This window comes from Physeter macrocephalus, chromosome 14, assembly GCF_002837175.3.
Source record: "Physeter macrocephalus isolate SW-GA chromosome 14, ASM283717v5, whole genome shotgun sequence".
Lineage (NCBI taxonomy): Eukaryota > Metazoa > Chordata > Mammalia > Artiodactyla > Physeteridae > Physeter > Physeter macrocephalus.
The window spans coordinates 11208257-11226313 of record NC_041227.1 but is presented as its reverse complement, the minus strand read 5'-3'; the positions used below and the strand labels follow the sequence as shown (position 1 = coordinate 11226313).

Below are 18057 nucleotides of genomic sequence, written 5' to 3'. Positions count from 1 at the left end.
ACAAAAGGCTGAGGTTATCTGAGCAAGCCACCCTTTTATCACAAATTATCCTGCTTTAAAATTATACCAGTTCATGGGCTTCCCTGGTGGCGCAGTGGTTGAGAATCTGCCTGCCGATGCAGGGGACACAGGTTCGTGCCCCGGTCCGGGAAGATCCCATATGCCGCGGAGCGGCTGGGCCCGTGAGCCATGGCCGCTGGGCCTGCGTATCCGGGGCCTGTGCTCCGCAACGGGAGAGGCCACAGCAGTGAGAGGCCTGCGTACCACAAAAAAAAAAAAAATTATACCGGTTCATGAAACGCTAATTAATGAAGCTGAACATTACGTGCTCCGCAACGGGAGAGGCCACAGCAGTGAGAGGCCTGCGTACCACAAAAAAAAAAAAAATTATACCGGTTCATGAAACGCTAATTAATGAAGCTGAACATTACTATTGACAATTCTTTGTTTTGTTTACTGATTCAGCAAAAATTTGTTGAGTATCTTCTGTGTGCTGGGCTCTGCTTAGGCCCTGGACATATGGCAGTGAACAAGGTGGACACAGGCATGGTCCTCATGGAATGATTCACTAGTTCCACGTGCTGTGGAGAAGTCAGTCACCAGGAGAGCCTGTAAATGGGCTGGCCTAGGGGAAGGCAGGTGTCCCTGAGGGAGTGTCACTGACCCTGGGTTCTGAGAACAAGCCAGAGTCAGCTGGAGCCCAGGAAGAGTGACATAAGACCAACGAGCTACGGGGAGGTGTCAGTGACAGTGGAGCCCAGCCCGAATGAGGAGGAGATGGGGTGGGAGGTGTGGTGGGGAGGAGTCTGTCAGGCTCAGAAGACTGAGCTTCCCCCTGAAAGCAGCAGGAGACTGACGAGGGGTTTTGAACAGGCCAATAACTTGATCAAATGTGCATTTTCAAGGGATCGTTCAGACCCCTGAGTAGAAGATGTGTTCTCCTAGGAAGAGCAGGATGTATATAGAGAGAGATCCGTGAGGCAGAAGCCCTGATCTGGAGGATAGTAGGGGAGGGAGGGAGAGAAGTGGATGGATTTGAGAGAAGGTGGAATCAGCAGGAGGAGGATATTTAATGAGAATATCTTAATGGTATAATGGTTTTATCCTTGGGGATAAAACCAACAGTTGAATTTAATGGCTGCTGACATTTTTCTTTGCTCTGTAGCAGTGAAAAGAAAGTCCTTTCAGTTCTTCCTCTTGATGTCTCCTCCCAAATCCCCACTCTGGGCCTTACCCACTGATATTTCTTCTTCAGGAGGCTCCATCCTAGTCTGACTTCATGCCACAGCCTCAGTTTCGGGTTTTATCCCACAGGATCCCCACTCCCCCATGCCCACCCTGCACTGAAAACATTCCCTGTGACTCCCCAGGGCCTTCAGGATGAAACACCAACTCCTTAGCTTGGTTCATCGAAAGCCTTTCACAGGGCCTGGCCCTGCCCGCTGCTCTAGCCTTACTCTTACCACTGTCCTCCCCACCAGCCCCCTCCCCCAACAGCCAGTTCCTGTGTTCTGTCCACAGTCATCTATGTAATTTCCTGCTCCTAGATATGCTGTTAGTATTTTGGGGCTCCCTACCTCCACACATGCTCCCCTCTGCCTTGGGTGCATTCCCTCATTTCTTCATTTCTTCCCAACCATTTCTGGTTAACTCTTCTTTATCCTAAATTGAAACCCAGCCCATGTGTCATAAAGAACCTTCCTGGACCCCCACCAGTCTGAGTTAGATGCCCACCGTGTATTTCCTACAGCTCTCTGCTCTTTCCTGAGATGGTCCTAGTTTCCATCTTGTTTTTTTTTTTTCTTTTTTCTTTTTTTTTTTTTCTTTTTGGCTGTGTTGGGTCTTCGTTGCTGCGCGTGGGCTTTCTCTAGTTGCGGTGAGCGGGGGCTACTCTTCGTTGCGGCGCGCGGGCTTCTCATTGCAGTGGCTTCTCTCGTTGCAGAGCACGGGCTCTAGGTGCGTGGGCTTCAGTAGTTGTGGCACGTGGGCTCAGTAGTTGTGACTCACAGGCTCTAGAGCACAGGCTCAGTAGTTGTGGCACACAGGCTTAGTTGCTCCATGGCATGTGGGATCTTCCCGGACCAGGGCTCGAACCCGTGTTCCCTGCATTGGCAGGCGGATTCTTAACCACTGCGCCACCAGGGAAGCCCTCCATCTTGTTTTTCTCCCTCATTAGACTATAGAGTTCCCTAAGGGCAGGCACCTGCTTTCATCTCTGAACCCCCAGAAACTAACACAGTGCCTGGAACAAAATAGGTGAACTAATAAGTGTTTGACTAACAGGTTGAATGATGAATGAATGAGAGAATAAGCCAGAAATAAGTTTTGAGTTCTAAGTTAATTTCTAATAACTTTGTCTATAACATTTTAACTTCTTTCTTTTTTTTCTTTTATTTCCTAGCACAGCTGAAGGTTTAACAAGAAAAAATATGTCAGATGTCAGTGGGTGGCAAACATTTCTACAAGCCCTTGGCTACTTCCTCAAAATGTTCTTTGGCTCAGCAGCACTCGGCACCCTCACTGGCTTAATCTCTGCATTAATATCCTTTTAATATGATGAACACACATGGCTGAGAAGATTATTCCTAATTACATCCGTCTCTCATCATTTTCTCCAGTTCCTTAAGGGGACCAATTTTAGTCTAAAGTTGTATTTAAGGAGGATTTTTATGCTTAGTTCTGGTTTGAAGACCACTTTAATTTAAACTCAAGGATTTTAAAATTTAACATGTGAAATTGAGGATATCACTTTTCAGAGCTTAAAAAACATGTACACTGTTGAATATCAGATCTGACTTTGGGGTCTTCTCAGTTCCCAGAGTGTGATAACTGCATTCAGATGAATTTCATTTTCTGCTCTCACTTTTCACATGAAGAAAATCAGAAATTAATTTCCTTTGAAAATTGTCAAATTGAGAAAATCTCTACACCACTGAAAATATTTATCTGGAAGAACCAGAAAAGAGACTTTCAAAGTGAGCTCCATCTAAGTTATTCACACTGATTTTGTGGCTTAACCCATAAGCTTTTCCAGCCACAGAAGCCAAGAGACTTGTTAAGGCCGCCGACACCTTTGTTGCTGTAGAAAATTTGTCACGTTTAAAACAGGAACAGGCACCAGACCATTTCTGTGTGAGCGTAAGCCTGCGTGCATCTTGGGGAGATGGCCACCTGGCCCTCCTCCGCCGGCAGTTCGTTTCACAGATGGCCGGCCAGGAAAGGCCTCTTCTGCCTGAGACAGGCGTGTTTGTCTCCCATCCTGTTGAATTTTCCCATCAGTTCCTATGTCCAGAAGTCTCAAGGTGCTATTGAGTCAGCTGACAGCTTCTTATATTGTATCAATAAACAGAATGGAAAAGAAAACTTTTTCCAGTTCAGTATTTTCCTCTGTATTTATCTCTTTCTTTAAAAGAGTGGAGGGGCGGGGAGAGCATCTTCTTTAATGAAGCCCCAGTAAATGGGTGCTGTGGGCTCCAGCACAGGCACGTGAACATTTGAATACGTGGCAGATTTTCCTTTCACAGGAACATGAGTTTATAAATGTCCAGGAATAGGAGAGAAGGTCCTTCAATGGGGCATTGATCCCCAGGATTCTGGAAACCCCATTAGTGACCTCAGCTGATGTGCTCAGTGGAGTGGAAGAGGGACACGGCCCTGGAAGGGGCCTGGCAGTGTGGGCTGTCCTCAGTCCGTCTGCAGCCCCAGCTCCCCACAGCCCGCCCCCTCCCCGTGGCTCCCAGCCCTCCAAGTCAGCATTGCCAAATGAAATGACTTAGGGTGACTTTAGTTTTCCCCTACCGTTTGTCTCAGGAATTTACATCTCTTAGTATTTTGTCAGATTCCCTTCTTTAAAACAAGAGTCTCCCTGCAAAGAAAAAAGTCCATAATGACAAATTTTCACCTGTTACCTTGAGATGTTCCCAAATCTTCGTATCCATTGTTTACCTTCTCTATTTGGAAGGCGGCAGCAGTTTTGTGACTTCTCTAGATCACCCATAAGTGTCCTTTGGTTCTTTTTCCTTGACAATTGTCATTTACGTGCTAAAGCATATTGACTTGAGGAAAACGCCTTCCTTGGAGTTTGGCATGATGATCATTTTCGCCTATCTTCCATATGGGCTCGCAGAAGGGATCTCACTCTCAGGTAAGTGACGGAGAGTGTTGAAATGCTGGGGTCGATGGTCCGTTGTCCTGCCTGGTGAAAGGTTATGTCGACTGGGTCACTTGCAAGCATAAGAGACAGTCACAGCTCAGAAGAGCTTAAGCAATAAAGGGGACTAACTGGCTCTCTAGAGATACATCTGGGTTTAGACCTGGCTGGATCCAGGAACTCAGTGTTGTCACGGCCGCCTTTTCTCTTTACCCGCCATCCTGTAGCAGAGATTAAAACATCTCTTCCAATGTTGCCCCTCTCTCAGAACAAACCCTCTGAGGGCCTTCAGTCAAAGGATGGGGCCAAAAAAAAAAAAAGGATGGGGTCAGACTGCCAAGGGCAGTCAATCCCTTAGCCCGTCCCTGGGCCCTGGCACCCACTGACCTGCATTCTTCCACAATAGTTTTGCCTTTTCCAGAATATAAATGTCATATAAAGGGAATCATGTAGTTTTTAGTCTTTTGTGACTTGTTTCTTTCAGTTTTCATAATGTTCTCGAGAGACACCACATTTTTGCTCTATCAGTAGTTTTACATTCTTATTGAGCCGGTTTTTCCATTCACCCTTTGAAGGACATTTGGACTTTTCCAGATTTTGGCTATTAATGTGCGTATTTTCATTTATCTTGGATAAATACGTAGGAGTAAGTAAGGTTGCCGGGTCTTATGGTAGGTGTATATTTCGCTGTATCAGAAACTGCCAAGTGTTTTACAGAGTGACTGGATCATTTGCATTCCCACCGGAATGTATGAGAGAGTCTCAGCTGCTTCACATCCTCATCAACACTTATTTTAATTTTAAAAGCTAGCCATTTTGACAGGTATGTGGCAGTTTGATTTTGATGTGCCTTGGTGTGGTTCTCTTTATATTCCTCTTGGGATTTGTTGAACTCGTGGGTTTATAGTTTGTGTAAGTTTATGGCTTTTATCAAATGTAGTACGTTTTTATCAGTTTCTTGAAATATTGTTTTCTTTTCCTCCTCTGCTGCTGAGCAGAATTCTCCTTCCCTCAGGTCACTGTCTGGCGTCACACATGGGTTCTCTGTGAGCAGGTCTTGCCAAGGAGGAGGCAGAGAGGACTCTGGCTGTTTTCGCTGGAGAACTTTGTCAACCTCGGGGTCTCGTTTGTTTTTAATCCCAAGCCGGTTCTCTGGGATAATTTCATCCCAGTATCTACCATCCTGTTCCCTCCCTTATCTTTCCTGAATTTTGGCACTTACATAAACACTACCTGTGAGTCATTTGGCTCTAGCCTAGCTATTTTTACCTCTGTTTATCTAGATCATTCCCCACCCCTTTGAGATGAACACTGAGTACCTGGTGGCAAAGATATATTTCATGCATCCATTTGAAATTTGTGATTAAAACCAGGGAGTGTTTTTCTTGTCTTTTCTTCAGAGAGGCAGTGTTTTCTATTTGTAGGGGTTTCGTTTCCTTGGGGACCTCTGCCGTGCACGCTGATGGGGCCGAAAAGAGCACATGCAAGCCAAGGACACACTCGTTCACCTCTGGGTGGCGGGCTGGCTCTGCCCACACTGCCGGTGGGATGTTTGTCACTCAGGGTCTTCAGAGAAGGGGAGGCTCACCCCGTTACTGTAAGGGTACAAACAGCAAAGGTGACTTTGGTGCTGTCCCCTCCTTCCTCTTTGTGCTCTGCTTTTCCTGACTGTCACAAAGGACTAAGTGGTTACCAGGACCACCAAACAGGACGCTCTCCCTAAGAATCATTTACCTAAATCTGTGTGTCTAGAACACAGCGGTTAAGGGCACCGGACAGACTCGGTTTGAATCCCAACTCCACCTCTCATTAGCTATGTAACTGCAGAGAGCAGACTTAACCACTCTGAGCTTCCACTTCCTCATATGAAGTAGACATAATAAAAGTGCCACTCTGGGGCGTCCCTGGTGGCGCAGTGGTTAAGAATCCACCTGCCAATGCAGGGGACACGGGTTTGATCCCTGATCCGGGAAGATCCCACGTGCCGCAGAGCAACTAAGCCCCTGCGCCGCAACTACTGAGCCTGTGCTCTAGAGCCCGCGAGCCACAACTACTGAGCCCACGTGCCACAACTACTGAAGCCCGCGCGCCTAGAGCCCGTGCTCGGCAACAAGAGAAGCCACCGCAATGAGAAACCTGTGCACCGCAATGAAGGGTAGCCCCCGCTCGCCGCAACTAGAGGAAGCCCGCGCGCACCAACGAAGACCCAACGCAGCCAAAAGTTAATTAATTCATTCATTAAATTTAATTTAAAAAAGAAAAAGAAAAACCTCCTTTCACTCATCCATTCAGTAAATATTTATTTAATGCCTGCCCTGTGCCGAGAACGCTCCCTGGTTTCAGAGGTACAGTAATAAACAAGACAAGATCAGGTTTCTGCCTGCAGAAGGGAGATAATAAGCAAGTAAGCAAACACATAGGGTAATTTCAGGTAGTAAGAAGTGAGGTGAAAAAAAGAAATCAGAGTAATGTGATGGAGTGTCACAGGGGCAGGAACATTATGAGGTAGGGGGTCAGGAAGGTGTCCTCAAAGGGGTGGCACTGGGGCCAAGGCCTGTGTGGTGAAAAGGAGCCAGCGTTGGAGGCTCTGGGGAGGGGGATTGGCAGCGGGAGCAGCAGGTGCCGCGAGTCCCAGATAGATCTGAGGGGCTTGGCCGCTCCCGGAAGAGCAGGAAGATAGCGTGGCTGAAACAGGGCGGCAGGGACCCCGTCCCGCAGGGGTCTGTAGGCCTGGGAAGGAGTTGGCATTCTGTAACACATGCAAAGCCAAGTGTTGGAGGACTTTTTAAAAATCACTGTGCCAGTAATACGTGTCATATCTGTAATATGATACTGTTTATTACTTTTTAAAAATATATTTGTTATTTATTTCCTTTTTTGGCTGCGTTGGGTCTTCGCTGCTGCGCGCGGCTTTCTCTACTTGTGGCAAGCGGGGGCTACCCTTCGCCGCGGTGTGCGGGCCCCTCATTGCGGTGGCCTCCCTTGCTGCGGAGCTTGGGCTCTAGGCGCGCGGGCCTCAGCAGTTGTGGCTCGCGGGCTCTAGAGCGCAGGCTCCGTGGTTGTGGCGCACGGGCCCAGTCGCTCTGCTGCATCCCGGACCAGGGCTCGAACCCGTGTCCCCTGCACTGCGCCACCAGGGAAGGCCCTGTTTATTACTTTTTTTAAAGACAGATAAACTTTATAATGGCATAGTAAAGGAGCTGGCAGTCTGCATGTTGAACTGTTAATAGTAGTTACCTCTGGGCAGGCAGTGTGAATGGAGAGTCTTGTTCTACTCTTTACCTCTGAGTTCAGATTTTTTATAGCAAAATACGTTCCTTATTGGGTAATTAACAAAGAAAACTGACTATGGCCTGACTCAGCCTTCAAGAAGTACATCCTGTTTTACCCACAGTAAAGTTCAGTGCAGTAGAAATTGTACACAATACCCTTTCAACTCCTGCCTTTTGGATTTGAATCCTTTATTCCTTAATTACATTTGAAACAATGGATTTAACTGAGACTAGAAATGGATTTCCTCCCTCCCCCCTCCCTCTCTTCTCTTCCTGCCTTCCTTCTAAGAGGCTGACCGTTTGCTGCACTGCTGTCTACTTCCTTAAATGAATTTGCCGTCTGAAAGAAGTAAATGTATCAGGATTCTTCATTCCAGGGCATGTTTTAAATCCCCAGGCCTTTTATCTCCAGGAGTGAGCCTGCTGGACCGTTTTCCCCTTCCGTGTCTTTGCAGCCTATGCGGGGGGCAGCTGCAGTGGGTGAGGGTCGTCTGGGTGGTAAAGTCACCTGGGCTTAGGGAAGGCACGTCGGGCAGACAACTGAGCTGCCCCTGCGGCTTTTGTACCCACTGCTGACCCTGACTCTTTCCTTTGGCCCCCGGGATTTGAGAGTTCCCCCAGCCCCAGACTAGACTGGCATGAAGGTCGTAGCTGGCTGGTCACTCTTTTGTTGGCCATAGGGCCCATTTCTACATGGTCCAAATTCAGCCCCCAAATGGGATTTGTTTATCTCTACAGAAAATGTTTAAACACTTCAATTAGTTGCTGTCGTTAAAAGTCAGAAGATTTCTGGGAATTCCCTGGCGGTCCAGTGGTTAGGGCTCGCTGCTTTCACTGCCAGGTGCCCGGGGTTCGATCCCTGGTCAGCGAACTAAGATCCAGCGAGCTGTGCGGCGTGGCCAAAAAAAAAAAAAAAAAGTTGGAAGATTTCCCATAAGAAACAGATTTCTGGAGTTTCTCAAAAACCAGAAGGAAGACTGGTCAGCACTAGGCCCCCATCCACAGGGCTGCCATCAGCCCTTTATAGATGGGCTTGTGCCTTCTTTGCCCACGTGCCACTCACCCACTTATTGTTTTTATCTTTATTTTTATTGTCTGGCCCCTGAGGAGTTTGGGTTTCCAACCCCTGGCCTACAGTGCACCAGACTAAAGCGGCCAGCCAGACCCCTTCTGCGTTGAGCCCGTCTCCTTGTTTCCTGTGGAGGAAGGCTTGCTGGGGCTCTGGCAGTGGCCTCTCCTGATGCTCGGTCCCGCGGGAAGTTCCACGTTTCACTGTCAGAGCTGACTTCCCAGACCCTTGGCTTTCTGCAGTGGCTGTTTAATGCCGGGACTCCCGTGGGCTGTGACGACCTCGTTCTGTGGGCAGAATGAGGACATGGGCGGAAGGCCACTCCTGTAACAACTTAAGCGCTTGTGATTCACAGCTTAAGTGGTTCAGCCTCCTCTGGGGTTGACTTTCCCTACAGGGTAAGAACTGCAAAGCCTCAGCTTTGCAGTGAATTGATAACCCTTCTTGAGGCAGGCTGGCGAAACAAAGCCCTTTGAGAGCCCAGAAGCCAGAGCCGTCTCTAGCACTGGACTGCACAGAAGGAAGAGAGAGGCTTAGGAGCAGTTCCACAGAAACTGAAGTGTGCTGTGCCACGTGTTCCTCCCCCAACCTCGACGGCTCTGGTCTCTCCCTCTGTTTCACCTCACGTTCCCTGTGGCATCTGTGGGCTAGGTGCAGAGTCAGGAAGGAGAAGCTCTCGGGTGGTCGCCTGCAGGAACTTACTGAGAAGAGCAGATGAATTGAGGGGACAGCCGGAGGTGTTGTTATTGTGTGTTGTATCTAGCGGAGCAGAGGCTCAGAACAACTCGTCACTCCCAGAGTCTTCTCACTGCTCTAAAGTAGCAAGTAAAGAAGTCTCCTGCCCTCTCCTTTCCCTTCTCCAGGCTCGTCAGGTGTGGCTTGTGGGCAGCGTTGCTGGAATTTCCCTGTCTGGCCTCCTTTTTGGGGAAAATGAAAGAGCAAAGGAATTTGCTGTTTCCCGAGAGGGCTAGGAGATAACACGTTCCAGCTACTGCTATCTCTCCGGCCAGCAAATACCTGTTGGGCACCACAAAGAGCAGGGTTTTCCTCTGTTTTGTAAGGTCTTGTTTATGCAGCAAGCTTAGCAGTTGAAATGTCTCCAACGCAATTCTGTGTTTTTCAATCACTTTTTTTTCTGCCAAAACAAACTTTATTGCACCAAAAAGAAAGAAAAAACTTCATTTATGTACAGTCAGATATAAAGACATCTCTTTGACTCCTGTGCATTTATTTCCTCAACTCAAGATTAGGGTGTAAAAGTCAGGCTAGTACGCCAGACATGCTCTGCCCATGGCAGGACCAAGGAGAGGATTGTCACTTGAAAGTGGGAACACTTAAATGGATGACAGGTAACACTGGACCAACAGACCAAGGGCATTCTTCCAAGCCCTGTACTAGCTCTGGGAATGGAAGAGGGAAATTGGAAGCAGGGCCCCTTTTTGAGTCTCCCTGTGAAGAGACCCAGCCTTCAGATATCAAAGCTAAACTTCTGTCCCCCAAGCGCACTTCCTGTCCAGTTCCTTTGCTTCCTGCCCTCCCAAGTAGGACCTTCTCCTTTGCTTCACTCACTTTTAAATGGAAAGTTAGCCAGTAATCTGTTTCTACAAAATGGCAGAAGTGAGTTAAATTTTTGCTTATAAAGTTTGACTTGGAATTCATGTATCTTGGCAGCTTGTTTAATGGCTTTGTAAAAATCTCAGCTTCCTAACATGAAATAAAGACCTCTTTGCTGCTGCCTCGCCAGGGAGACACTGAGAGGAAACCCATGGAAGTGGCTTCAGCAGTGATTAGGGGCAGTGGGCAAAAGTTGAAACTCAAATCCTGAGTACACAACAAAAGTTGTAGACTCTCTCACGGTGACCTTTAAAGAAAAGACATCCCGTTTTTTTTTTAACACATCTCTCTTTTCATAAGGTTAATTCATGACGATTATGGGAAAATTCAAAATTAAAGTATGACAAAGTAAATAAAAATCCACCCATTCTCCATTACCAGATTCTTAATGTTCCCTTTCTGCCCCAAGAGTGGTCCACCTGCCCCTCTTATATCCATGAATGACAGTGACGGCTCACACCTGTTCTGCCCTGGGCTTGCGAAGGGCACTTTACGCGGCTTCTCTGCATTACCCTCCTGACATTTCCATGAGCTTGGGCACTATTAGTCCCACTGTACAGTTGAGAAAACTGAGGCTTGGTGAGGGGAAGAAACTTGGCCCAAGGTCACCCAGCCGGTAATGAAGCTGCCAGAGAGATGGCCCTTAGCAGTTCTCTGCAGCCTCTGGGAGGCCTCAGGTATTATTTTCCCGTCCTTTTTCTTAAAACACCTAATACTATAGGCTCCAGGGACTTGTAGGAAGTGTGAGGCATTATTGCCTATCACGTGGAAGGTGCTTTTCTGTTCTGTTCATGTCTGTGCACTTTGCCCCTTTGTCCCTCTCTAGGCATTATGGCCATCCTGTTCTCAGGCATCGTGATGTCTCACTACACACACCATAACCTGTCCCCAGTCACCCAGATCCTCATGCAGCAAACCCTCCGGACTGTGGCCTTCTTGTGCGGTGAGTTCTGCCTCTGTGTGGTCCCACGTGGGCCTACCCAGAGCTACTTGTTCTTCCTCAGCCTGTTCCAGGAGTCCGTTGAGATTTTCCCTGACAGAAGAGGCTGCAGAATTTCTCAGAGCCAGATACTGCACCCCCTTAGCTTTTGTTTGTTACTCTGGCTTTCACATTCCATAAAGTAAGCCTAAGACCTAACAAATGGAACTTTCGATGCCTGTAATTTTAAGACCAAAAAATAATGAGAACTGCTAATAACGAACATTTGAGACTCATGTATTTGCAATATATGAAAGTGACATTTCTAAAAAATGTGTTCCTTGGAACTGATATTGATGAGAATTAAGTGAAAAAAGACTCCATAGTCAAAGAACAGTTTGGGAAATCCTGGGGTAAATAAAGTTTAACAAGTTTCTGAACTTGTGAGACTTTTCTGCCAATGTGCATTGTGAGTTTCTAAGAGAGAGACAGAGTGACAGCATTTCCCAGACTTGTCCACAGGATCCTTTGTTCACAAGAGCATCTTGAAGGACGTGTCTCAGGCAAATCCTGAATTAGAGGTGTCATCGTTGGCCTGGGCCACACCGTGATGACTTTCTCTTAAGCAGTTTCAGTTATGCACCACAGTCTGATGAACCCATCATGTACCTGCCCCTAGTTTACACCTGGGAGTGAAGGAACCACTCTCACACTGTCCCTTTACGCTGGCCCCCAAGTGGCTGTGCTCTGCCTGTCATCATCCGCACCTCCCCTGGCGTTTCTGTGGGCTGTCTCATTTCGAAGCACCAGTTCCACACTGTCACGTGCTGGGAGTCGGGGGCAAGCTGTGCAGAGACTTCATTCCACAAACAGGGAGTCTCAGGTCACATGACTTGAGCACTGTCTCATGGCTAAGAAGTGAGTCTGGAAGCGGTCTGTCTCTTCCTGGCCCAGTGGGTATTGTTTCCACAGCACCCTTCTCAGAAAGTCATGGTGAAAGACTCTCTCACCATAAGGAAATGTAAAGCAAAACATGCATCAAATTCTATTTTGTACCCATCAGATTTTAAGTTTGGTGATTCCCCACTTCTGGCACAAACGTATAGAAAATAGGCCCTGTTGATGGGCATATACATTGATGCCATCTTTTTTGGAGAGTCATTTGCAGCATCAGTCTGAATTTAAAAGGCACATACTCTTTGACCCAGCGATTCTACCATCAGGAACTTAGCCTGTGCACAGGGACGTTTGTTGTTGCTTTTTCAATATCAGAAATAGAAACAGTCTAAATATCCATCAAGGATTCATTAAATTAACCATGACGTATCCACATGATAGTATTCATGCTGCCAGGGAAAAGCATTACATAGATCTGAATGTGTTCTAAATAAGCTGATTTCGAAAGATGACAAAAATATTTGATAAGAAAAACATTCAAGGAGGAGAAGGGTAAGTATACTGTCCAGCTTGTGGACTTATTTGAAGAAAAAAAACATTGCTGAAATGTTTTAAAACAGCCTTGATGTTTTATGCTGCTCAACTTTTAAAATAGTGTCTTTGTCTCCCTGGCTCTACGGTTATTCTGGAGGATGTCACAGTCTAAGCGGGGAGCCTAGTGCTAGGAATTTCTAAGGTGCTTTTTCTTAGGATACACAAGTGACTGCTTGTACAGCAAGCGTAAATGTCAGACTCTCTTTGACTTGTGGAGTGGAGCCAAGAGTTGAAATGTATTTCTTCCTGCAAATCCTGCAGGGTGTAAGCCTTCTTCTACACTTTGTGGCAACATTAAATATTTGAAGTCAGTCATTTGGCTTTGTCCACTCTGGCAAGGAAGTTAACAAAGGGCCCTTTCACGCTAGTCACATGGCGTCTGCAGTCATTTGCTCTGAATTTTCGCCACTTTGCCGCAGTTGGGATCCTTGCTAATCACGGTGTTCAGCAAATGGACAGATTCATATATTTATCATCGTCCCCGGGTGGGAGAGTATTTATTTGCATGGGTATTTGACAGCTGGCTTATTAAATTAGGAGATTCTGAATAGCAAGCACTTGTTGCTTATGTGATAGAAAAGAATGAGAGAATCAAAGGACAAGTTTGCCAAGGTACTGGTTGCAGGATTTTCCAGAAAATAAGCAAAGTGGTATACTGGATTCTGATTAACTTCTGAATGTTTGCTTGCATAACAATCGCGTGCTGTGTCGGAAGAAAATAGTTGAGGCTGAATAATCCATTCTTTGGTTTGTTTCAGAAACATGTGTGTTTGCATTTCTTGGCCTGTCCATTTTTAGTTTCCCTCACAAGTTTGAAATTTCCTTTGTCATCTGGTGCATAGTAAGTATTTTCCTTGTTTTTTATGTAACTACTTATTTGTAGATCGATAACCACATAGTCTGGATTCATTTATGTAACTGTTAACTGGTCAAAGTCAACAGCTACACAGACGACCTTCTGTTCGAAGTTTCTTTTTGTTAAAAATTCATGAACATACAATAAATGGGAAGGGATGGAATTAAGTAAATAAATATCCCTAGAGAAGAATTTTTGCTTGGTTTTAATTTTAAGTGGGCTTGAATTGTTATAGTCTTTTTTAAAAATTACCATTTTTTTTCAGGACTTCCCTGGCAGTCCAGTGGTTAAGACTTCCGAGCTTCCACTGCAGGGGGCACGGGTTTGATCCCTGGTCAGCAGGGAACTAAGATCCTGCAGGCTGCACAGTGCAGCCATAAAAAAAAAAAAAAAAAAAATTTACCAGTTTTTAACGTTATGTAGTAAAAGCAGATTTCAGAATTGAATGTGTAGGGCTTCCCTGGTGGCGCAGTGGTTGGGAGTCCGCCTGCCGATGCAGGGGACACGGGTTCGTGCCCCGGTCCGGGAGGATCCCGCATGCCGCGGAGCGGCTGGGCCCGTGGGCCATGGCCGCTGGGCCTGCGCGTCCGGAGCCTGCGCTCCACGGCGGGAGGGGCCACAGCAGTGAGAGGCCCGCATACCGAAAAAAAAAAAAAAAAAAAGACAAAAAAAAAAGAATTGAATGTGTAATTGATCATAACCATGTAAAAACAGCATGCATACAAAAAAGAAAATATGTAAGAAAATGCAGCCAAATGTTCACAGTGGTTGTAGAACTGGGGATGATTTCTTTTTCTTTTCTACTTTTTCTGGATGATTATAATGAATATACCTAATTCTTGCTGTGGTTTCATTCAAATGTGTCCATTTATAAGCACGACCTTGGACACTTGTTCAAGGTAAAGATTACGAGGCCCTTACCTCCTTTGGAGATTCATCTGGAGGAATCATCATCCCAGGTGATTCTTATCCTTGAGAAGATTTGGGAAACAGTGTTGTAATTGGACGAGAGAGGGATGGTGGCAGTAGGAGACAAATTAAAATGTACCTTTAAAAAAGGAAAATAGAAGTTTAATCATTTGCATTCAAATCAGATCTTGGGAATGGAATGGGAGAAAAATAAATGTTTAAGCATTTAAAAGGTCCAACTCCCTCAGGTATCTGATCAAAGTGATGGGAATGGCTAACATTTGGGCATTAGCCTGGTGTAGCCAGGTCCCTCGTCTGTGTCCCTCCTGTGTCTCTGTCCCGTCCGTGTGAACCCATCTCCCATAGGTCCTCCTGCTGATTTATACTCCTGTCCCTAATTTGATCTGTTTGTTGTCTTTTTAGATCCTCTATGAATTTAAGGCACTTACAAAGCACACCTTGTTGAGTTACCATAATTCATCTTGAGTTAACTTTTTTTACCAGCTCCACTTAACAAAACACAGCTATTGAGAGGCAGGCTTTTTCTTTTAAATCACTGTCACCTACCATATGCAAACCAGTGAGGCCTACCTATTTGGCATATGGGGAACCTGAGGCAGAGAAGATAAGGAACCCTAAAGAAAAAGATGTTTCTCCTTGTAGTCTGGGTGCTTCTACCTTAGTCGGCACAAGCTCATTGCTTTTGTCACTGTTATGTGTCCTCCAAACTCAGGTTTTAGGACAAGAAAACAGCAGCACATGTCTTTTATAGAAAGTATAGTAGCCTTTAGTGTGGTCACTGGGTGAAAGGGGCCACATTTGGTCAACCCTGAAACACAAATGTGGGAATGGAGGATTAGATTTCAGTGGGTGAAACAGGGAGGTGGCGATCTCAGCCATGAGCTGGGAGGGAAAGAGAAATGAGGCGATGCCTGGGGTGGTGACTCAGTTTCCCCTGAGCAACTGGTCAGTCTGGCCCTGGCACTCCTAGAGACGGCCTGTGCCGCTCAGATGGATTACCTTGGACTCACTCAGTGGTCAAGGGCATGGGCTCTGGGGACCGAGCCAGGTTTGGGACTTGGCTCCACCACTTCCTGCCTGGGTCAGCTTGGACCAGTTACTTAATACTTAAACCTCTCGCTGTCTCCGTTTACTTGTCTCTAAAATAGAGACAGTAATACCTACCTCATAAGACCTTTGGAAGGATGTAAATTGAACAGGATAATGCATATAAAATGATTAGAGCATTGTCTGGCATATAAATGTTAGATGATTGTGGGTAATTATTAACTTGACCTTCCAAGGCACAGCAGTCCAAAGCACACTCAATTCATGCTGGTTAAAAGAATAAACTTAGAGCCTTAGAATGTGTATACATATATTATTCTGTTCAAGTTAGTTATGGTGAGAACCAAGATGAAGAAAATGGAAGTAAATTAATAAGTAGTTCTAAGAAGCCACTTAGATAAGATTTAGACTTTACATAAAGCTATATTTTGTTAAAATCGACATGCCTTTGGAGATGGCTAGGAACCAAAAGCCATGGCAGGCGACTAGACAGGGTGTATGTGACCTCCTGTTAGAACCCACCTGTGCATTTATGGACATAGGTAGGCGCTTTTCAGTCTTCGCTCCTTTCCCTGAGGAGTGGGGCCCCCATGGGAGAGGCAGGAATACCTTGTCTGTTCCTCCAGAGCTAGCCCATTGGGAATGATAAGTGCAGGCCCGTCCTACAGTGGAGCACATTTGGAGGAGCCAGATTACCCTTAAATTAATCTCTGGGTACTTCTGCACGGCCTCTTGGCATTACTAAAGCTGTCATTGATACCTTGTTAGTCCTCTCTTTCTGACAATGGAAACGTAACATACAAAGCTTTAATCTTTTCCTAGACACATAGAAACTGGCATCTCCTGGGTCTCTGCCTAGCACTGAGTTCATGTCTTTGATGACAAGGGGATGCTGCCTCCATAATGGGTGTGTTACCAGGTGTGTGTCAGCCTCAACAAGCTTCAACTTGAAGAACCAGAGGTTTCCACGTTAAGACTTAGTTTGTTGCTGTTAACAGGTGCTTGTGCTGTTTGGCAGAGCGGTGAACATTTTCCCTCTCTCCTACCTCCTGAATTTCTTCCGTGATCATAAAATCACACCAAAGATGATGTTCATCATGTGGTTCAGCGGTAAGCCCGATCTTGAATGAACGGTGGAGGGAAAATGCGTGTTATAAAGGCACAGGCCCTGTGGAGAATGCACGTGCCTGTCCCCGGAGCCCTTGCAAAACGAGCATGCCTCATCAGCCCCAAGTTGCACATGCTCCCATTTAAGGGCGCCTGCTATAACGCAGGCCCTGAGCGAGGCCCTTCGCAGGCGGTACCCCTCCCCACAGCGCAGGAAGTGGGTGGTGCGTGTCTCCTCTACAGATGAGGAAGCTCAGGCTCAAGGGTAAAGGACTTGCTGGGGATGAGGGGCCCCAGGAGGCAGAGCCAGGATTTGCCCGCCTTCCCGCCACTCTTCCTGGACAGACGGGGTAGCCCAGGGCAAGGTGTGCCCGGCGCCCCTCCCACCTGAGTGCTTTCTAGGCTGAAGTAACAAGGGGCTCAGAATAAAAAGGTTAAAGTTTAAACTTTTTTGTACTACAGGCTAGATTTGGATTTTTTTTTTCATTCAGTTACTGAGTTCTGATAGTTTATTTGACCATTTCAGTTGCTGTTCAATCCCATATTCCTCTACTTTTTAAAGGACGGAAATGATTTCATAAATCTTTGACTCCTAAAGAACCGGGTCCGTAGACATCTTTAAATTTACTTAGGAGCGATACATCCAGTTCTTTGTGCTTTCTTGTTTAAATATTATAATTAAAATATTTCTGTGTGGGTCAGGGTATAGCAACATGCTTTGTAAGCTGTTTTCTGTCCAACAGCGTATCTGTAAATTTCTCGCAGATTTCTCTTCTTTTTCAAAAGACCTTGTTTAAAATATATACATAGGTGTGTGTGTGACAGATCTAGGTAGGTAGGTGTGTATATTTGTGTGTACAGTGAGAGAAACTTTTTTCTTAATCTTTTTGCCAGTGAGGGAAAAAAATCGTAGTTGATCCAAGGTCTTGAAAATCTGAAAGAAAATCTAAGAAATGTATCACGCATTTTACAAAGTGTGTAAGCTCTTTGGGGGTTGGTGGGTATGGTGAGAGACCTCTACAGGGAAGTGGGTGGTGGTTTTAAACAGGGAGGGCTCTTGGTTCCAGGTGTCCTCAGGCTGTCCAGGCCTCTCTCCATTGATTCCCTCCCTCTTTCCTGGATTCTCACCCTGTCTCACTGGCTCCTCCATCATTCAACAGTTGAAGATTCTCCTTTTCCCTGCAAAAAACCAACAACTTCAGCCAAAACCCCTGCTCCTCATCCCCTCCAGCTGGTTCCCCACCTCTTCCTATCGTGGCCAGACCTCTTGAGCGAGCTTTTCTTGCCCATTTTCTCCACTTCCTCGCCTCCTGTCCTCAGGGCTGGACTTGGCCTCGCCTGGGTCACCAGCAGCCTCCCCCAGGCAGAGCTGGTGGGCACCGGTTAGCCCTCATACCACCTGCATCCTCGGCTTGGGGCTCCTTCCTCCCACCGACCTGCCCTCTGACTGGGAGGACGCCCTCTTCTCCTCCTCCCTTGGCCTCCAGGCCATGCTCTGGTTCCCCTCCTTTCCCTTGGGGTCTGCTCAGGCTCCTGTCCAGGTCCCCATCTGCCTTTACCAGCACCTCAGTAAATATTGGCTTCCTCAGGACTCAGCCTCAG

General features: G+C 46.5%; 1 protein-coding gene and 1 long non-coding RNA gene across 11 annotated transcripts in view; both read left to right on the top strand.

Annotated features, from left to right (window-relative positions):
• Positions 1-18057, top strand: part of LOC129392795 (uncharacterized) — a 176323-nt gene that overhangs the window by 94032 nt on the left and 64234 nt on the right. The gene's annotated exons all lie outside the window — the stretch shown is intronic.
• SLC9A8 (solute carrier family 9 member A8) overlaps positions 1-18057 on the top strand; it is a 74454-nt gene that overhangs the window by 45931 nt on the left and 10466 nt on the right. For all 10 annotated transcript variants that reach the window (XR_003683084.2, XR_008619416.1, XM_007100300.4 and 7 more), the window contains 5 exons: positions 2402-2540; positions 4039-4144; positions 10932-11048; positions 13274-13356; positions 16347-16458. Coding sequence is in view for 8 of the 10 variants with exons in the window: in XM_007100300.4 (XP_007100362.1) it covers positions 2402-2540; positions 4039-4144; positions 10932-11048; positions 13274-13356; positions 16347-16458 (557 nt within the window). In the remaining 2 variants the exon portion in view is untranslated. The remainder of the gene's footprint in view (positions 1-2401; positions 2541-4038; positions 4145-10931; positions 11049-13273; positions 13357-16346; positions 16459-18057) is intronic.